Source organism: Leptonychotes weddellii, chromosome 2, assembly GCF_054177405.1.
Source record: "Leptonychotes weddellii isolate Sample4059 chromosome 2, ASM5417740v2, whole genome shotgun sequence".
In the NCBI taxonomy this organism is placed as follows: Eukaryota; Metazoa; Chordata; class Mammalia; order Carnivora; family Phocidae; genus Leptonychotes; species Leptonychotes weddellii.
Window position 1 is genome coordinate 87,199,073 of NC_138370.1, and position 22,319 is coordinate 87,221,391.

General features: G+C 39.7%; 1 protein-coding gene across 1 annotated transcript in view; it reads left to right on the top strand.

Moving 5' to 3' along the window:
* The window catches only part of TRPC3 (transient receptor potential cation channel subfamily C member 3), a 68,566-nt gene that overhangs the window by 11,960 nt on the left and 34,287 nt on the right, over positions 1–22,319 (top strand). The window contains exons 2-4 of the mRNA XM_081811937.1: positions 4,908–5,679; positions 12,736–12,924; positions 21,396–21,560. Of these exons, the coding sequence (XP_081668063.1) occupies positions 4,908–5,679; positions 12,736–12,924; positions 21,396–21,560 (1,126 nt within the window). The remainder of the gene's footprint in view (positions 1–4,907; positions 5,680–12,735; positions 12,925–21,395; positions 21,561–22,319) is intronic.

Below are 22,319 nucleotides of genomic sequence, written 5' to 3' on the forward strand. Positions count from 1 at the left end.
CAGGGAGCCTGCTTCTCTCTCTGCCCCTCCCCTCTGCCTGTGTGCTCCCTCTCTCTCTCATGCTCTCTCTCATGCTCTCTCTCAAATAAGTAAATAAAATCTTTTTTAAAAAATAAAATACATATTCCATAGCCCCACCCCTGAGAGATTCTGATTTAGTTCATCTAAAATGGGTCCCAGAAATCTGCATTTTAATAGGCACTCCAAGTGATCTTGAGGCAGGTGGTCCTCATGTCACATTTAGAGAAACAGTGTTAGAAGTCAGATGAGTTTATGTCAAAGTTATGAAGACTGAGGAGTGTTACTTGTATTTTTACCTCTGAATGCAATGGAGCAAAGGGTTGCCTTTGGGTACACCAAAATATTTCTCAGAAAGAACTTTTTATCTGCTTTTGTTTGGAGAAGTACCAAGAATCCAAAGTTTGTTTCATATAGCATGCATTTTTTTTTTCTTAAGATGTATGGTCACTGTCTTACTCAGCTTGGGCTGTCAACAAAATACTATAGACTGGCTTAAACAACAGAAGTGTTTTTTCCTCACAGTCCTGGAGGTCAGAAGTCTGAGATCATGGTGCCAGTATGGTCAGGTTCTAGTGAGAGCTCTCTCTTCCTGGCTTGCAGGTGGCTCTTTTTTGCTGGGTCTTCACCTCGTGGAGTGGGGGTGGGGTGGGGGCTTGAGGTGGGGGGAGAGAGAGGGAGGGAAAGAATATGAGAACTCCCTACTGTTTCTTCTTACAAGGGCACTGATCCCATCATGAGGGCTCTACCCTCATAACCTCATCTAATCATAATTGCCTCCTAACCTCTCAAAGGCTCATTCCCAGATGCCATCATATTGGGAGGTGGGACTTAAACATATGGATTTGTGGGGGGACACAGTTCAGTCCACAGCAGACAGATATTACCAGGCATCCATATCAGCCTGAGCTTGCAAGAGGACTTTTGAGCAGCTGGTTTAGGTCAGTGGTACTCCAATGCCCTTATAAGAAAGAAGGCCCTGTGCAATGGACCCTTGTAGTGCTGAATGAGTCAACCCACTGGATGGAGATCTGAAGGTAAAAAAATGTCTGGCAAAATGATTTTAGTGTTAATATTACTAAAGCGAGGCATCCTCTCCCTTTCACCCTCATTCCTTCCTTATTTCTCATGCTAGTGGAGATGCACTGTCAAGACCAGCTAAGATTGGCGCCATGTTTATGAATTGTGGACAAGGTGAATTCAGTGTGACTCATACCATCCTATCATTCCAGATTAATGAAGGTTGTTTTACCTAATACTGTAAGTCAAGTTGTTTTTTTTTTTTAAAGGCACTTCCTACATAGATTCACCATGAAGATACATTAGATCAGCTCTTTTATTTTGAAATAGCTGTATAATTTGTTCTAATTCAGAAATTGACTTCACACTTAACTCAGTGTTAGAATCTTTTAAAGACAAAATCAAAATGACTCATGTGACATGTGTTGTGTAGTACTAAAATCCCACATTTCAGCTCAAATACACAATATGGAGATATTAGTTCTGAAAGAGGAAGAGATACTAAGAAAAAAATGTTAAATTTTAAGAAATGCAAAGAAAAATTCATTAAAAAATCATATTCCGGTATTTTCAAATCACACTCTTTGGGGAGAAAAGGTGGGGTTTTTATAAGTGATTTTTGTTGTAGATAGCAATCATTAGATAAAGAGCCCTTTCCATTAAGATGTGACACTTTAATAATGAGTTTATTTCCGCAAAGATAATGTATCTGAGTATAGATTGGAATTCTTCAGACATATATACTCTGCAGATACCTTCTGGAATTATAGAAAATGTCAATATATTATCACTGGTAAGCATAAAATTCATCTTTTATGCCATATGGAAATTCTAGCCATTTGAAGAGTTCCAGTTTGTAGCTTCATAGTAAAAATATTAACCCAAAAAAGTCAGTACCATTAGGAGTAACAAAAGATACTCACCTACCACAGTACAGTATTTACCAGATTTGTTTAAAGCCCTGTCATAGAGTTTGGTCTTGAAACAAAGTTCTCTTCTATGCAGTCCAGTGAATGCTATTTCCCAGTTCTTTTATTTTTTTAAAGGATTTTATTTATTTGACAGAGAGAGACGGTGTGAGAGGGAACATAAGCAGGGGGAGTGGGAGAGGGAGAAGCAGGCTCCCCACTGAGCAGGGAGCCCAATGCAGGACTCGATCCCAGGACCCTGGGACCATGACCTGAGCTGAAGGCAGATGCTTAATGACTGAGCCACCCAGGCACCCCTGCTATTTCCCAGTTCTTGTCCACCTAAAAATCATCCTCATACCAACACATACAGATACACACATATATACACACACAACACACCCCAACCCCGACCCACCCTTACACCTCCTTGTCTCCCACACACACTACACACTACGTACACCTCACTCTACATGCTACCCTACACAACATACATCCATACTCCACTGATAGGGCATTTATTTAGCTTCAGAAAGATTATAATGTAATCATTGCCAATAAGCACCTACATTTAAAAATTTTTGTCAACTAAGAGATTAAAATTTATAGACATTAAAGATATGAATTTTATTTTATTTATTTTTACTTTTTAAAAGATTTTATTTATTTGAGAGTGAAAGCATGCACAAGCAGTGGGGAGGGGCAGAGGGAGAGGGAGAAGCAGGATCCTCGCTTTGCACGGAGCCCGACACCGGGCTCCATCCCACGACCGTGGGATCATGACCCGAGCCAAAGGCAGACGCTTAATGACTGAGCCACCCAGGCATCCATGATGAATTTTATTTTTAATAAAAATATTCAAACTGTGGTCAAAAGTAATCCAAATGTGCAAAAGGGTATAAGTGAAGAGCAGAAATCTCCCTTCTCCTCTGGCTCCTCAGTTCTACTGCTCAGAGCCCAGGTATAACTACAATTAAAAGCCTCTTGTGTTGCTTTCTGGAAATTGCTACAAACACATATGTATGTGTGTGCGTACATGTGTGTACATATATATGTATGTATATAAAGTTGTATATACATATAAATACTCTATTTATTTAATTTTAAAAAGTTGATCACCTGACACTAGCTGAGCAGTTAGGATGGGGTGCCAGTCTAGCACTGTTGCCCTTGGAGTTAACGTGCCTCTCCGGACCTCTTTGGTTATCACCTCTGACGACCCAGGTTTGCCTGGCCATGTTCCCTGGGTCTCCACGTGAGAAACCTCTGCCAGTGCCTTCTGTATTCCTCTCTTGGTTTGAGGTCAACAGAGGTGAGAATTGAGTGGGGGCTGGTAACTGCCTCTGACTTCTGCTCCCAGACCCCCAGGGAGAAGGACAGTGTCTTCTCTAGCATAGTTTGCAGCCCCTGACTCTGTGAATATTGTTTTATCAATGGTGGAAAGTATTTCTGGAGTATATATCATAGAAGGAAAGCATTTTTCTCCCCCAGCCATTCATTTTTAACTTGTCACTATTATTTGCTTCAGAAGTCGGTAATGTAAAAAGAGCTTTATCTGGTATTTTTGGTTGCAGCTCATACACAAAACAAAAATCACAGATATTTTAAAGGAGCTTATCTTAAGCATTGAAGTCAGCAAGAATGTTAGAACTGGCTAAGGGTAAAGATGCAGATTTGTATTTATAATAACAGCCGTTTAAATAGTAAAAGTAATCACAATGTTAAAAAAAAGTAATCACAGTGTTAAAATTATGTTGTTTATTTAGCATCATTTTTCAAAGACTCAGAACTTCTAAAAAAGCTTTTTGTTCATGTGCTCATGAGGAAACTCTGGAGCACTTTGTAAATTTCCATTTTACATCTGGGGTAAGGAAGTCCAAAGAAATGAATTTACTCACCATCAATTAAAATGTGAACCTGAATCACTGTACACATCAATTAATGACATCACTTTCATAATGCAGCTAAATCTCAATGAATGTGGTTGGTATTAGGTACATTGTTCTGGATATACAATTAGTGTCCAGTTGCTTTATTCATAAAATAATAGTAGTGATTTTTTTTTTTTTTTTTAGAGAAGGGGAGGGGGTGGGGAGGGGAGAGGGTGAGAGAGAGAAAGGGCGAGAGAGAATCTTAAGCAGGCTCCTCGCCCAGTGTGGAGCCGGATGTAGGGCCCTGGGCTTGATCTCACAACCCTGAGATCATGACCTGAGCCGAAATCAAGAGTCAGAGGCTTAACTGACTGAGCCACCCAGGTGGCCCAATAGTAGTGATTTTTCAACCATAAATCATACTATATCCTTTTACTTCAAAGAGGCAATTATATAATATTGGTAATTAAACAATTCTTATTACAAAGTCACAGTTATTTTCAAGCAAGTAAGTTGGGTTTTTTGGGGGGGCAGGGGGAGGCAGATACCCTTAAGAGGAAAAGATAACAAAGGTAAGATCCTGAAAGATCCTTGACCTAAATCTTAGGCTTCCCTCCCCCCCGTCAATTATTTTATTTAGTTAAAAATATGCAATGATTTGAGAGGATTCTTCTGGTCTAATTCTTGAAAAATTTGCTTTCTTTAGCCTTAAATCCTAGTGCTTTGGTGCCAAGAACCTGCTAGACCTCTATTTTCAAGACTTTTAAGACTAGTATGCTTATTTATACAAGGTCCAGTGAGTTCCATCTATATCAGGGCCACAAGGGAAGCATGGATGTCTAGACCTTGTTTATATTATGATTTCTTCCAAATGCCATTTTCTTTTGAACAGGAACCCTTGTTCTGTCTGGGTTCAAGCAGCCGGTATTAGGTACAGGTGTAAATTTCAGGTGTGTTGTTTAGCAACTGACCCAGCTGCCCGCGGGCCACAGGTCTGCTGTAGGTGCTGTGTACTTGGAAAGGGCTGGATCTGTGGGAGGAAGCAATACACCCTAATAGTCTACAGTTGTTTTTCATTGCTGCTGATTAGGTCCATGGAGGAAAGTCCATCTCTGAGGCGCAAGACGGTGATGCGGGAGAAGGGCCGGCGCCAGGCCGTCCGGGGCCCGGCTTTCATGTTCAATGACCGGGGCACTAGCCTCACTGCCGAGGAGGAGCGCTTCCTCGACGCTGCGGAGTATGGCAACATCCCTGTGGTGCGCAAGATGCTGGAGGAGTCCAAGACGCTGAACGTCAACTGTGTGGACTACATGGGCCAGAACGCGCTGCAGCTGGCCGTGGGCAACGAGCACCTGGAGGTGACAGAGCTGTTGCTTAAGAAGGAGAACCTGGCGCGGATCGGCGACGCCCTGCTCCTTGCCATCAGCAAGGGCTACGTGCGCATCGTGGAAGCCATCCTCAACCACCCCGGCTTCGCGGCCAGCAAGCGCCTGACCCTGAGCCCCTGTGAGCAGGAGCTGCAGGACGACGACTTCTACGCCTACGACGAGGACGGCACGCGCTTCTCGCCCGACATCACGCCCATCATCCTGGCGGCGCACTGCCAGAAGTACGAGGTGGTACACATGCTGCTGATGAAGGGCGCCAGGATCGAGCGGCCACACGACTATTTCTGCAAGTGCGGGGACTGCATGGAGAAGCAGAGGCACGACTCTTTCAGCCACTCACGCTCGAGGATCAATGCCTACAAGGGGCTGGCCAGCCCGGCGTACCTGTCCTTGTCTAGCGAGGACCCGGTGCTCACCGCCCTGGAGCTCAGCAACGAGCTGGCCAAGCTGGCCAACATAGAGAAGGAGTTCAAGGTAAGCTCCGTGCTCCACCCCGGCTACCCTGCGCGCTCATCCACTTTCCTACTGCCGCCTGGTGCCTTCCAAAGTTTGCTCTGTAATCAGTTTTGCCCAGCGGATTTAAAATCACCAGATATTGGAAATGTTGTTCAGAAATGATTTCCCCCTCTCAGCATGGTGCTGTGATAAATTCGCTTTGGGGCTGGGTATATAGTGGATTAGAGAGCTATAGTTATGGTGCTGTTCTGTGGGGATGAGCATTAAGTAGAACGCAAGACTCCCCCCCCCCCCGCATTTGTTTAAAGGAGGGATTTGATGTGACTTTTTGCCTCCCAAATTCTTCTTCCTCTTCTGTAGTTAGTGGTATGTGGCACACAACACAGAAGAGTATTTAGTTTTGCTGTTTATTGACCCAAACATCTGTATATCCCTTTAGATAGAAAGTCAAAAGACTAATATGAAATACAATTAAAGTCATTTTATTAATATGACAAAAATGCCTCTCCCTGAAATCCACAAATGTATATTCAGAGTGGTGAGCCATAGACATTGGGTCAACCCAGAAATACAAGGATAGCAAATTATTTTGTTTTAATGGAGGAACTTTTTTTCTGAACATCATTTCCAGTCAAGCAGTATTATTGTTTTTTAAGCAATATTATTTTTTACAAAAATTATACATTAATGACAACATTTTTTTCTTTTATTCGGTTGCTACATCCTCTTATGTATTTTGGATGGTTCTACCTTTAAATCTGGGGCAAAAGGAGATTTCATGGTTCTGGTGAAAGTCAAACTGTTTTTCAGCAGGTTCTTGTCTCCTATTGTCCACTTAAGATTATTGTAGACATCAATTCCCTAAATTATTTTCTGGATGCTGAGTTAATCCAGTTTTTAGTGTTGTGGTGTCAGATCACAGAAAGAGTGATTATTCGGTCTTTCAGATCTTATTACAGTTTTTCATACTTAAGTGACATTTGCGCAAATGCAACTAGCAATATAATTCAGGTTAAGGGGTTGCAAGAAAATGGTATGAAACAAAGAAAAGAGCTATTAAGCCATGAAAAGACATGGAGGAACCTTACATGCATATTACTAAGTGAAAGAAGCCAATCTGAAAAGGCTACATACTATATGATTCCAACTATCTGACATTCTGGGAAATGCAAAACTACGGAGACAGTAACAAGATCAGTGTTGCTAGGAGTGAGTGGAGAGGGAGGAATAAATCAGTGGAGCACAGAGGATTTTTAGGGCAGTGAAAATATTCTGTATGATACTATGATGATGGCTACATGGTACATTTATCCAAACCCATAGAATTTACAACACCAAGAGAGAACCCTAATGTGGACTATGGACTTTGGATGATTATGATATGTCAGTGAAGGTCCATCAGTTGTAAGAAATGTACCACTCTGATGAGAGATGTTGATGAGGGAAGCTGTGTACGTTTTGGGGCAGGGCACATATGGAAATTCATGTACCTTCCTCTTAATTTTACTGTGAACCTAAACCTGCTCTAGAAAAATGGTCTTTTTAAAAAATATCATTTAAAAAACGGCAGGAAAGTTTTGCATGTTTTTTGTTTCCCTTTCCCTAGATATTCATCAACCCTCATCTTGTCCTGATAGAGATCTGGCCTTAGTATAATTTTGTTATTCCATTAAAATTTTTTCTGATATAAAAGCTACACATATTTATCGTAAAAATGTGGAAAAATACAAAGAAAAAATAAATATCACCTTATAGTTACTCTCTTTGAAGAGATTCATTATGTGATATATGAAAAGATGTATTTCCTTGGACTCAAAAGGAATTATTTATTTATTTATTTATTTTTAGACAGAACTCAGAGCAAATTGAAAACTTCAAATTCTGTTTAGAGAGAATAGAAAAGCATTGAGGTAAAATAGTTCTGAATATCATTATTTTGACATAGTAATAAAAAATATAATTCTAAATGTATTTGCCACTATTTCAAATGTCATTCAAGCCTTGTTTTTTCCATTTTGCTTGATAATATATTGAAAATCTGTAAAAGAGATTCTACAAAAGGGAATATTTTCTCATATTATGCTTTAATAATTTATAAAAGATGGTGATGTTTGCAATCCTGCCCAGAGAAGTCATCTCAGTGAAGCGATAGTTTAAAAATTTGTTATTCATAGTTTTCCCCTGAAGCTGGCTAAATCTGTATTGGTAATACTTAGAACCTCCTTTACCCTGACTTGAAGAGTCACCTCTGATAACCTTTCAAATGTTGGAAAATATTACAAGAGGCAAAAAGAGAAGAAAACACAACTGAATTTAAGAGGGAGTCCAGGAAGCTACCAAGTATCTAAGGATATGCAAAAATCGTCTAAATTTCACAGTTCCTTTTTCTAAACTGCACGGAAAGCACTTGTGTAGCATAACCCTCTCTGAGCCAGAATACGGATGGTTCTTCAGGATTTACAGTCTCTAAGGACAAGTCTCTCTCCCCTGACTGTTTCTTTTCTTTCCTGTTTCTTGCCTGTCCTTATTATTCCTTTCCATATCTGCCTTCCTTTCATCTCTTTGCCCTCTTGTCCTATGCTCCTGTCCAACTGTCAGGGCTTTAGACAGACAGAGAAAATAGTGCTTTCATGACACAGACCCAGAGACTCTGAGCTCGGAAAGGGCAGTGGGAGTGAAGCTCATTTCTGAGGCAACCAGGTAACCTAATTTGCCCTATTCCGTGTGTTCACTATATTCTTTCCATAGAGACCATGCCCTCAAAATACTAGCCTTGAAATGAAAAACTAATGTGTTCCTAGTGAAAAAGAGGTGATTTTTTTCCCCCTTTTAGACACTGTACCTATTTTATCTTATCAATGGCCTGTAAGATTATAGTCTAACCCCTCAAATTGCCATCACTTAGGTGCATCCGAGAAGGTTCTCAGGCAGTGCGCAGCTTTCAGAGTTCCTTGAAGAATACAGGAGGCATGGTGCCGAAAACATACGAAGGTCATTACCCCAAAAGGTTGAACATTCTAGGATATAGATTTAGATAAATTAATGGAGGACCGCTTGGTGACAGGTTATTAAAGAAATAGTTTGGATGTGCAAATGATGTCTGAAGCTATTCTGAGAAACAGAATATTGGACAGGATGGACTCTAGGTCTAATCTTCCGAATGTCATTGGTAAGAAAGCTAGTCATTTATTAAACTGTGAGAATGCAAAGTGAAGTTTCTTAATTCTGAGTCAATGATGCACTTTTTTTTTTTTGAAAAAAGAAGGTATTTTCCTCCCCTATGCCTCAGTTTTCCTCTCTTTAAATTAGAAAAGCAATTTTAACTTACATCACAGTAGGGCTGTGAGGAAGAGGTAAAGAAATATAATCCAAAAGCAAGATGGCATTTTATAAAGCAGGAAGATATTCTAGGAGTCCTCTAGCTGTACAGACCTCTTATTTTACAAATGAGAAAACAAAGCCTATTAGCCAAGGACCCATCTGCTAAGTCTAGATTTAGGTGTCTTGGGTCCCAGGACTAGATATTCTATCTAACGTGCTGTACCCAATAACATTGTGGTATTTCTATAGTACTAGTGCATGAAGCATGCCATAAGCATATAATCCTCATAGCAGCAACATTAGGTAGGCTTATTCTCATCAGAAAGGCTAAGTAAATTCCACCGGATCATACAGCTAGTAGGTGGTAGAAGCAGTGTTTGAACCCAGGAAGTCTGGCTTCAGATTTAAGCTTTTTTTTTTTTTTTTTTAATTTTATTATGTTATGTTAATTACCATACATTACATCATTAGTTTTTGATGTAGTGTTCCATGATTCATTGTTTGCATATAACACCCAGTGCTCCATTCAATACGTGCCCTCTTTAATACCCATCACCAGGCTAACCCACCCACCTCCCTCCCCTCTAGAACCCTCAGTTTGTTTCTCAGAGTCCACAGTCTCTCATGGTTCGTCTCCCCCTCTGGTTCCCCCCCTTCATTTTTCCCTTCCTACTATCTTCTTTTCTTTTTTTTAATATATAATGTATTATTTGTTTCAGAGGTACAGGTCTGTGATTCAACAGTCTTACACAATTCACAGCGCTCACCATAGCACATACCTTCCCCAATGTCTATCACCCAGCCACCCCATCCCTCCCACCCCCTACCACTGCAGCAACCCTCAGTTTGTTTCCTGAGATTAAGAATTCCTCATATCAGTGAGATCATATGATACATGTCTTTCTCTGATTGACTTATTTCGCTTAGCATAATACCCTCTAGTTCCATCCACCTCGTTGCAAATGGCAAGATCTAAGCTTTTAACCACTATACTATCCTGCTTCTTTTGTTATCAGGGAAAGGATCTGACTGAACCAAGCCTCCTTAGAGTTGAATTCCAACTTTTCTCTTAAAGATAAAAAGGGATTAGAATGATGATTAAACCACAAACATTAAAATAAGTGTGCTAAAACCTGTAGACAGGTTGTGACGAGGACCAGGCATCCTTGTTCTTCCCTTGGCTTGAGCAGGTCTTCGGGCTTTTGAGTTCCTTCATCTAAAAAGAAGGTCACAGGTCCTTCTGGTAACTTTGTGGAGAGCCATGGTTTTAGAAGAGTGGCATGATGAAGATGATTAAGCAAAACTAAATTAAGAGAAAAGTACTAGAAAATGCAAACCAGACAAATGGTCCAAGTCATTGAGTAACATTAGGCAGGACCTCATGGTAGAACTAATCTAGTCACCTCATGGTGCAATGCAGACTTCAGGTAGTTCCTTTTGCAACTGAGAAAAGGCTGTCTTTAGCTGGGGCCCTCCATCTTTCCCTGGGAGCTCCGTATCTGTTGATAAAGCAACATCCCATGCCCTCAATAAAAGAAATTGCCATTACCTCCAGCACTGATTATTTTCTGCACTTAGGCAACAGAATTCTTCCGGCAGGAAATGCTTACAGTGTTATGAAGACAAAGTGTTGTTTTTGCAACTTGTATAACTACCAGTTTTTGTTTCTTGATTGATGTTTCTGTGGATGTGAACAAACCACACAGCTTTCTTTAAGACAATTTACTGATTATGATTTTTTTGAAGCAATGAGTTATACTGAGGTGTTACTGCAGAGGTGGCTACTGTTTTCTTCAAACATTGAAATAGTCTCTCTTTTTTCTGATCAATGGAGAAATGGTCATCCTGTGTTGCATCAAATCTTATAAAACAGTCTGAACTGAGGAGTAACATGAGGAAATTTCATCTAAAAAAATTGTATTAAAAGGAGAGCTTTATATGGAAACAGACATGAATTTAATACTTCTGGATGCTATAATAAAATATTTCATTAGTCTCTCAGGAGTGGAAGCAGATGGATATTTAACTGACACTCTGCCTAGAAACCAGGGACTGAACATTTTATTAATTTTATCAGTTGCATGGTACCAACTTGAATGGAAACCAAAGACTGAAGTTTTTATTCATTTTATCTATTCTCTTATGAGGGGAAAAAGATTAACTGTAACTGTTCCTTATCTGAATTTCTGATATCTGAAATGGAAACTTTTCTAGTCTGTGTAGCCTTTAAACAGTCTCTCTTCTTTATTTTAGTTGGTGACGTGATTTTTTGCCCATCAAATCAATTATTTATTTAAAGGAAAAAATTCAAATCCTTCATGTCTTTTTTTTTTTTTAAGTAGGATTTTTGGAAGCCTGGAAATTCTGCTGTGCTAATTATTACTTGAGACACGTATAGTATCTCGGGCCATATTGAAATGGGGAACTCTATTTTCCTCAAGTGTGCCAAATTAGACTATCATCGGTTAACTATTTATTTATTTTTATTTATTTATTTATTTATTTGTCAGAGAGAGAGCACAAGCAGGGAGAATGGCAGGCAGAGGGAAAGAGAGAAGCAGACTCCCCACTGAGCAGGGAGCCTGATGCTGCCTCGATCCCAGGACCCTGGGATCATGACCTGACTGAAGGCAGATGCTTAACCAACTGAGCCACCCAGGAGTCCCCCGGTTAACCTTCTTAATGGGCTAAAATTTTAGTGAAAGTCATAGAAGTAGAACTGGGGTTTCTGAAAGTGAGATACTTTCCCAACAGATGGTCATTGATACCTTAACTGGAACCAAAGTGCTAGAAATAGAACTCCATTCAGAAGGTAACAGGGAATGTTGCCAAGTGACTTCCTTATCCCAGTCCATGGCACTATATAAATATGCTAATGAAATTAAAGATTCACAGATTATTTTTAGCAAGGTGTTAGTTCCACTGGCCTGGAAATTTTCTCTCAGGTATTGATACTCTGCAACCCCTGAGAATTCAATTACATATAATCAGACATTTCTCTCCTTCCAGTTCTGCAGGACATGATAACCTTCAGACAAACAAGGAAAAATACCTCCTCTCTCTGTTGGTACCTGTCCATTTCTTTACATTCACTAGAAACCAGTCATTCTCAAACATACATGTGTATCACAAACACATGGAGCGTGTGTTTACATAGATTGTTGAGCCCTCTCTTCAGTTTCTAGATAGGAACAACTGAAATGGGGTCTGAGAACATACTTCTAATACACGTTGATGCTGCTGGCGATAGGACTACACTTTGAGAAGCTACGTCTCCAACAAGGCAAGGGAGAGTAGAAACTGAACAAGTTATTTTCATGTATAGTCAATCTTCTATGTCAGATCGCCACTTTAGAAAAATTACCATTTAAACCAATTTTCACTACAGAAATGGTTTTGTTTTGGCTTTAAGGAAACTGTTGTTTATATAAGAGAGATGCCGCTCTTTTTGATCCTTTTGGTCTGTCAGCATTAGCATTTATCCAACATCTCTTAATACAAACCAGTAACAAATGTGCATACCATTTTCAGAGCTGTATCCTATGGGTGGGCGGTTTGCAGAAGGTACCGGCTGAGATTGTGAGTGTGGGCAAATCCTGCCTGGGTCTAACTCAGCAAGCCTTGCATCCATGTAGGAACAGCAGCTTCTACCCAGAAGAAGGGACCCCTTTTTGTAATTCACAAAAACCCTAAACACTTTCCATTGAATTAAAGCAAACTCCTTGAGTTAAACTTTAAACCTCTTGTTTTTAGAATGACTATAGGAAGCTCTCCATGCAATGCAAAGACTTTGTAGTGGGTGTGTTGGATCTTTGCCGAGACTCAGAAGAAGTAGAAGCTATTCTGAATGGAGATCTGGAATCCGCAGAGCCCCTAGAGCTACACAGGCATAAAGCTTCACTGAGCCGTGTCAAGCTTGCTATTAAATATGAAGTAAAAAAGGTGAGTGGCCCACTTTTATCCAGCGCCATATTGGAATAAACATGTAATATCAACTATGCCATAATCCCAGGAAAATTATTTAAGTAATAAAGATGTTATTGATAAATATGGTAAAGTTGTGAGTCCAATATCTAGCTTCTGCCATCCTTTCCACTTCTTGTCTGCTGTGAGACCTTGGATAAATCATAAAACTTCTTCAAACTTCAGTTTCCTCATGTAAAAGGAGGATAATATCTCTTATCTATCTCAGAGAATACGATTTCAGTGGATTAAGATATGCAAAAGAACTTTGTGAACTGCTCATTACAATGAAATTAAAAATAAAATGTTACTTGTATACATTTTTGTAAATCACTGTTAAAACTGTCGTATTAATCCTTGTGACAAGCCTATGTGATTATCCATTTCACCTATAAAATAGGTAAAATAGATGATGACATTTCTACTCTAAAAAGGAAACTGAGGTTTGCCAAGCTTAAATATGTCTAAGTCACAGAGCTGTGGATACCAGAAATAAAATTTGATTACTTTTTTATTCTGTTTATTGCAGATAAACTGTTAAGTGTATGTATTTGCTGCTTGTATGGGGCTTTTAAATAATTCTTGAAAACTGTAGTTATGATGTTTTACTATAATAAAAATCTGTTAACTACAACCTAGCAGCGTTTATATGTTAGATAACTGATATTTTTTTGTATTCTAAGAGAAAATGATAAGTCACCAAGAAGTAAGCTGTTTTTAGGAACAGATCTAGTTTCATGAACTAGTTACTCTCTGGAGAGCTGAATTTTCTCTCCTCCCTGCATGGTGCTTAAGAGGGCGGGGAGCCAGCTTGCAGGGGTTCAAGTCCTGAGTTAACCACGTGTTCCCTGTGTGGCCACGGGCAAGTCACCCAACCAGACCAAGCCTCCATCTGCTGTTAGTGAAGTAAGGACCACAAACTGCTTTTACAGTTGTTTATAAGATTATAAGAGCTAATACATGTAAAGTAATTAGCACAGGTCTAGTACATGGTGATTGTTCAACATGTACTAGCTGATAACATTTCTACATTATGAAAATTCATTCTCAAAATGATGACTCTCAAACAAGTTCAGCTTGTAGTCCTCAAACACAGATTTCACGTTCATTGTGTTGGCTCCAGTCCTCAGTAATAGACTACAGCCATTTTAGGCAGAAAGGAATTTAGTAAGGGATCTGAGGAGACTCACAGAATCATTAGGAGGGGTGGGGGAACAAGCACACCTAAGTCGTGCCTCCAGAAACCTTCCTCAGAACCAGGCCCAGAACGGAGACCTGCGCATATGCCCCTGGCCTGTGGAACGGAGGCAAGTGTAGACACCCTAGCAAGTGAGCATGAGGGAAACTTCCTCTCTTTCCTCTTCTCTCCTTGTGTGCGTGCACGTGTGCTCGCGTGCACCCCCCCCCACACACAAATTCTGCCACAATCTAGAGAACTTTCACATATAGTATTCACAAGGTTTTAGCCAACTATTAATCACAGATCTCCCCTCAACTTAGTAAGACAGGCAAATGTGAAGATTCTTAGTAAATACTGATGTAAAATAACTTTTCAAGGAATTATCATTTAAAAATAAATTGGCTCAACTGCCTTCCTCTCAGCATTCTTTTTTTTACTTAAGTTTTTAGTTTTTAATTCCAGTTAGTTGACATACAGTGTAATGTTAGTTTCAGGCATACAATATAGTGATTCAACACTTCCATATAACCCCCGGTGCTCATCACAAGTGCCCTCCTTAATCCCCATCCTCTGTTTCCCCCTTCCTCCCCCCTGGTAACCATCAGTGTGTTCTCTATAGTTCAGAGTCTGTTTCTTGGTTTGCCTATCCCTCTCTCTTTTTTTCCCTTTGCTTGTTTGTTTTGTTTCTTAAGTTCCACATAGGAGTGAAATCATATGGTATTTGTCTTTCTCTAGAGCATTCTTGCTAGTTGAGGTGTTGCTATATTAAAGGAGAAAAGATAATTTTGAATAAGATTAATATTAAACCATTTTTAGAAATCTGTCTGGACATTTATTCACAGATCTTGCAATACACATCTCTTTTCTTTAGCACCTGAGAGGAGTGAATTGATTTCAGTTGTCTCCAGTTCGTTATCGTTACTTTGAGAGTGTCATTAGCAGAGGCAGCTCATCTGTAGATGTGCTTCTGTTGACCAAACTGTCTTGAGACCGTGAATATCTTCCTGGCATGTTAATTTTAAATAAATTGATGTATAGCTTACAACGTATGAGGTGTCATTAATAATAAATTTGTTATCAGTCAACTAACTACCAGGAAACAACAAAATAATATATTTGAAACTGAAAGGAGATTTAGGGCTCTGCAGGTATTTCTGGGTTTGTTTGTTTTATGCTCTTTGATTTGGAAGCTTCATTCAATGTATATAAAAACTTTATCCTAGCATGCCCAAAAAAACCCAAAGACTTCCTTCATTCTTCACTCAACATTCACATGTCTCCATCTAGCAAGGAGGAAAGATGCCCTATCCCTTCTGGTGCTTCCTTTTTCCTTCATCTCATTTCTAGTACCGAAGTGAAACCACTTCTTGGCGTGATGCGTGAACCCTATCCCCAGTGCCACTGAGGTAGTCTACAGCTACATGCGAGGCATTGGGGTTTCAAAATATATGTTATGGAATTTTTTCCTCCTGATAACAATAAACTTATATTTATTCAAATCAACTCATAATTCCACCAAGGAAACCAGTTTTGTGTAACGGTAAGCTGTTACCCATAAGAGACTCAGGAAGTCTCTTCTGCCACGTGCCTAAGATGTACCCCCAGCTCTGTTTATGAGATGCCTAGCTTCTGTCTGGCCTCACAGTCCTCAGAGCTCAGGTCTTCCCTAGGAATCACACCGTGAGTTCTACTCAGGCCTTACAGAGCTCAGTGGCAATTAGTCAAGAAAATGAAGATATGAAAGACCTGAATAGGAGAGATCTGAACATGATTTTTTTTTTTTTAAGAGAGCACACACCAGTGTGCGCACGTGGGGGAGGGTCAGAGAGAGAGGGAGAAAGAACCCTAAGCAAGCTCCGCGCCCAGCATGTGGGGCTTGATCTCATGACCCTGAGATCATCACCTGGGCCGAAATCAAGAGTCAGATGCCCAACTGACGGAGCCACCCAGGTGCCCTAATCTCTACGTGAATTTAATGTTTATGTGAGAAAGAATTTTCCAATACAAAAGTAGTCAAAGAAATAACAAAGCAAAAAGGTAAATAATCTGACAACATACAACTTAAAACTTCTGTACACAGAAAAATCATAAACAAAAAGGTAAAGGGCAATGTGAGAAAGGTATAATTTCTCAATTCTAACATACAAAAGATTGATATTCTTAATGTCCAAAGAGCTCAAACAAATTTTTAAGAAAAATTTCTAGAGCTCTGCAGAAAAATAAGCAAAGGGCTTGAATGGGCAACTCACAGAAAATTCAAATGGCTAACATATTTAAAATTGTCAAACCCTCTAGTACTAAAATAAATGCATCCTAATATGCAAATAACATTTCCTGTCTCTCAAATTTTTAAAGAATAAAAAATATTCTCAATGCTGTTGGTGTAATGGGCAATCTTATGCTCCTACTGAGGAACAAACAATAATGCGTTCTCTATCAGGGAGTGGATGTTTTAGATTATTCATCCCAGAATCATTTCTGAGGAGCCTCAAAGGTAAATAATAAAACTAGAAAGATAGTAAATATTATTACTGTTTGCAGAGTTACCCATGTTTTTCTACAAAAGAGAATGGGATAGAGTGAAAGATGAAATTTGATTTTTTTGAAAGAGTACAAGAAGATTAAGTTTTAGGCAAAAACATCAATTATTTTCCAGTTAGAATAATCGATTATTTACTTCCCCCCAAAAGCTCTGAGTTTTAATTCTGCCTGTACCTCTGCCTTCTCTGCGACTTGAGGATGAACATCAATCCCTTCTTCCCCATAGAAATAATGAGAGCTTCACCTGCTTCTAGTAAGTAAGCTCTGTCTATTCTAAGAAAGTCCTTGACAAAGTTAAAAGATACTAGAAGTTGATAAATCATCGAATGTGGAAAACTGGGCTATTGAGAAAGAGGAGAGAATTTCCTGGGTTGTTCCTCTTTGTTCTCTTATTTCCTCCATGGTGAGATTAGGTTTAACTATAGAAATATCATCTAGAAAAGAGACATGCAGCAATATATGCACATAAAACTACCCATTGTGTATGAAGAAATTGTGCTTTCCCTAATTCCAAAAATTGAGCAATGCAATGTGAGTGGTAAATATACTGCAGAGACCTTGGGCAGGGTGCACGTGCTGGCCGGTGTGGTCCTGAGTCCTACAATTGGGCAGCCTCTTGGCCAGGTTCGTGCCCGGCACCAAGAAAGAACAGAACATTTTGCGCTCTGGGTTTGAAATCCAGCAAACTTATACAATGTAAATTTTCAGTTTATACTTCACAACTCAGAACTTTAAAAAGAAGTTGAATGAAGTAGCTTTTATTCATAGCAGTATTTTAAATGGTATGAGCTGTGCCTACAACCATGTCATTAAAAACAAACACAGGGGCGCCTGGGTGGCTCAGTCATGATCCCAGGGTCCTGGGATCGAGCCCCGCATCGGGCTCCCTGCTCAGCGGGAAGCCTGCTTCTCCCTCTCCCACTCCCCCTGCTTGTGTTCCCTCTCTCCCTGTGTCTCTGTCAAATAAATAATATCTTTAAAACAAAACAAAACAAAACAAAAACAGAGTGTTCCTACCATGTTTTTGTACAACAGTAGTCCCGTGCAGATAGTTCTTGTAAGGGCTGATTTGATAATAAGACGGTGTAACGTGAATTTTTTTTAAGTTGAAAATTATCTCATTGTTTTCCGTTAACCTGTCCTGATCAGTGGTTCCGTTTACAATCTGTTAGTCATTTGGCAGGAAAAAAAAATGTTCTCAATGCTATGGTAGTTTTGTTCCATTGTAAGGTTGAGACTTTCTTGTGGGTCAGGGATTCTCCTTTTAAATCAGAAAACCTCAATTAAGGGCATTATTTTTGTAATGATTTCAATTTGCTGGTCCACTGAAGTTAGGATGCAGCATACAAATTTATCCAACTGGCTATGACTGGTGTGGCAGCATAGGAAGTAGTAAACAATTTTAAGACATGAAGGTCACCGCCCTATTTTGAAGTCCTTGAAAAGAACAAAACTCATCTCCCAGAGGGATTAACTTTTCCCCCTCACTTGTTACTATTGTATTGATTTTATTTTATTTTTTAATGTTCCTTGTGTGCTTGCATTAGGATTTTAAATTATTGGAGGAAAATATCTATTTGTGTTTTCTTCCTGTGAATTGGAAGGGATGAACAGATACCATACGCTGGTGTCTTACTATCTCAATTAAGAAGAGAGTAGAATTAACAGTATGGGAAATATCGATGTGAAGCCGAATTTTAAAGTGTAACAAGTAAGATGCAAACACCACAATTTGGGCTAATATTTAACATATATTAAGTGTTTGCACTGTATTGTACAAGTTACAATGGGTCGAAGATTGATTATTATATAATGCCATATGGAAAGCACTGATTTCCATCAAGTCTTTAAGGGCTGTGTAACCTATATACAATGTAACTAATGCCATAAAGCACATATTTAAGTTTGAAGATGATCTGGAAGAGGAGGAGCAAGAAGAGGGAGCCATACTGCAACATTAATATTTCTGTCCTCAAGAGTTTAAAACCTAAGAAAGAAAGGCTGGACACTCACAAAAGCGAAATTTATCCAACAATTCCATATGGACCCATGTCTACCTGTCTCTGAACTTTATGGGGATTTTCTGTCTTGTAGAAAACCTTGGCCTATAAAAAAGTGCATGTTGACTTCCCAAGTGGTAATCTGATTCGAGGACATTATCTATTCCACCTGTAGATTTCTCTGAATGCACTATTCCCCATCCTCAGTTGAGCCTAGTTGGAGTCACAGGATGGCTTTTTATTTTCATCTGTCCAACGTCTCACAATGCAGACCCTCCAAACAGCAGGACATTCAGACCAACATTCAAACTAGTACTATTGTAAATGTTGATTATTTATCTTGGCAAGCATAAGGAGACTGTCTCCATTTTTTTTAAAGAATTATTTATTTATTTGAGGAAGAGAATGTGAGTGAGTGAGCAAGCCTGGAGGTGGGGAAGGGGCAGAGGGAGAGAGATAATCTCAAGCAGACTTACCGCTGAGCGTGGAGCCCAATGTGGGGCTGGATCCCATGACGACCCCGATATCATGACCTGAGCCTAAATCAAGAGTTGGACGTTTAACCCACTGAGCCACCCAGGTGCCCCTCCATTTTTTCTTTCACATTTATTGAGAGCGTGCCCCAGAACAGGACCTGCTTATCACTTAATGCATACTGATGCTTCCATTTTCACTTTATTCTACCAAATACCTAACACAGTGCCTGACTCACAGGAAGAGCTTACATTTTGAAGAGTGAATGAATAAATGAATAAATGTCATTTAGGAACTCCGAGGGGATGAGGATTTTTAACACAGAAGGAGGGATAAAGCAGGAAGGAGATGATCCACTAAGGTATAGAGGCAGAAGTGGAAGTTTGGCAAAGTTATCAACAAGAACCCTACCTAGAAAGTTGTCACCAAGACCCCAGGGCTTTCAGCCTTGATCGTATTTTATCATGGGTTCAAATAATGGCTGTATTGATCGAAAACTGGAGGAGTGACCGGATCTTGAATCTGGAAAGGAGATCTAATATAGACCTAGCTGCTAGCAGTGACCAGTAAGTGAGCTCTAGGACCTGGGATTTTTAGAATTGAATTGAAAGACACTTATAAAATATGCTTTTTCACACTGAACTCGTTAAGTGAGAAAAGATAGCATCTTCTTTGTAGTACTTTAAATCTCCCAAATCCTCCCAGTCTGTATTATTGAAATAAATTCAGTTAAGTACTTCAGATCTATTATTTGTAAACTCATCCTTACCACGTCTACCAGGACAAGACCCCCTTGTGCCCAGGGGGCACACCCGTCACCAGAGTGGCTATCAACGGACTTCTCAGAGGGCAGGTACACACAGGGGCAAAAGTAGGGACTTGGGAGAAATTGTGTCTCTACTGCCTACCTTGGGGGGTGAGGTTTTATTTTTTAATTTTATTATTATTTTTTAATTAGAAGAGCTAATGAGAAACGACACACCAGTGAGTAGAAACCTGTTCATTTCCTTGTAGGCGTGTAATTAATAAATAGCCAGATAACTTGAGGAATTGCCTAGAGTTGCTAACAATCATTAGGATCATTAACTAGAATTTGATTAAAGATGAACCCTTCATGGGTGGAGACTGTGGCTGTTTTCCTTGCCTCTAAGAGTTTGAAAAAAACATTTCACGAGTACTTCCTAACGGGTTCATTGTTATTTTTTTATTTTGTTTTTTAGAAGATAGTGATACCTTGATTTTTGTGTTGCTAAATACACTTTAAAAAAATATGTTGGTACTCATAGTTGATTTGTGAATGACCCTGAATAATTTCTAAGCTTGGGCAAAGTGTACCTGGTCATTCAAAGATAGGCATATCCAGTCACAAATGGGCACCTGTTGATGTAGGGGCCTTTTCACATGAGCCTGACTACAGATATATTCTGCTACCTGAATAAGGACAGGCCTTTAGTGAAATACCAGTCCCTCTGAATAGATGCCGGCAGATGACTTAGTGAAACCAGATGGCAAAATAAAATGGCAGGGCTGAAGTAAATATAATTTGCTCAGTTTTTCCTGGTTAGAACTGTCGTTACAAAAGAACTGTTGGAGATACATGTTTGTGGTTTTTGACCTGTGAGAGAAACAGCAACAAAAAGGACAGATTACTGAAATGGGAAGGCAGGGACATTTGATGCCAGTCCCTGGAGGCAGTGCAAGTGTGGACCAGGCATAATTCTTGCCAGTTTCATTGGCTTTTTGCAGATCTTTGCAGATTTGCAGTGGTAGTACATACATATACATAGGGCATGTCGTGTATATATTTTTCATACGTGTAGCATTTTAGGAATTGCTTCTGAAACTTGACGCATTTTTCTTTAAGCTGTAGTCTACAATAAACCAAATGACTATTCTTTTCCATTTTGGACCAAAAGCAAGTAAGCGGGCAGACAGCAGGATGGGACACATTTTCACAAAGGAAAGCATATGTCACCTAGATTCTGGAGAGGAATTTGTGAATTACGGAGAATTTCAATCAGAAAGAACTGTAATTAAGGACAACATCAATTTTACCCTCTTGTTGCCAACTTTAATTCTACTAGTTCTGAAGCAATTTTGGGAAATGGAGGGAAGGTAAAGGAAAATATTACCAGAAACTTCTAGTGCCTGTATTACAGAAAAGTACACATTAATATCCTAAGGATACACGTGCATTCAGTAGTTGAAGTGTCCCTAATGGCACAGTAGTAACCTTCGTCTCTTTCTGCCGACAGTTTGTGGCTCACCCCAACTGTCAGCAGCAGCTCTTGACAATCTGGTATGAGAACCTCTCAGGCCTGCGGGAACAGACCATAGCTATCAAGTGTCTGGTTGTGCTGGTTGTGGCCTTGGGCCTTCCGTTTCTCGCCATCGGTTACTGGATTGCACCGTGCAGCAGGGTACGTGTTTTTCCTCATCCATTTCCTCTGGGGTTGGTGTACCATGTGCTTTGGGGATGAAAAAAGAAAAGCTCCCTCCTTAAGGCTCTTATCAGTTTTATCCTGAATGGTAATTGACTCCAGAACACAAAAGCTACTTTTTTAATGACTGGATCAATTCAAATAAGGGATGAAAAAGGATCTGGTACTAGTGGGGTAGTTCACATTTGAAGGTGTATATAATACTTATTAGGCTTTTAAGATAATATCCCCATGGTAGTCAAGAGGAAAAGCTGCCTGAGTGAGGTAGCACTTTTTTTTTTTAATTTTATTTTATTATGTTAATCACCATACATTACATCATTAGTTTTTGATGCAGTGTTCCATGATTCATTGTTTGCGTATAACACCCAGTGCTCCATTCAATACGTGCCCTCTTTAATACCCATCACCAGGCTAACCCATCCCCCCCACGCCTCTCCCCTCTAGAACCCTCAGTTTGTTTCTCAGAGTCCATAGTCTCTCATGGTTCGTCTCCTCCTCCGATTCCCCCTCCCTTCATTTTTCCCTTCCTACTATATTTTTCTTTTTTTTTAACACATAATGTATTATTTGTTTCAGAGGTACAGGTCTGTGATTTATCAGTCTTACACAATTCACAGTGCTCACCATAGCACATATCCTCCCCAATGTCTATCACCCAGCCACCCCATCCCTTCCACCCCCCACCACTCCAGCAACCCTGAATTTGTTTCCTGAGATTAAGAATTCCTCATATCA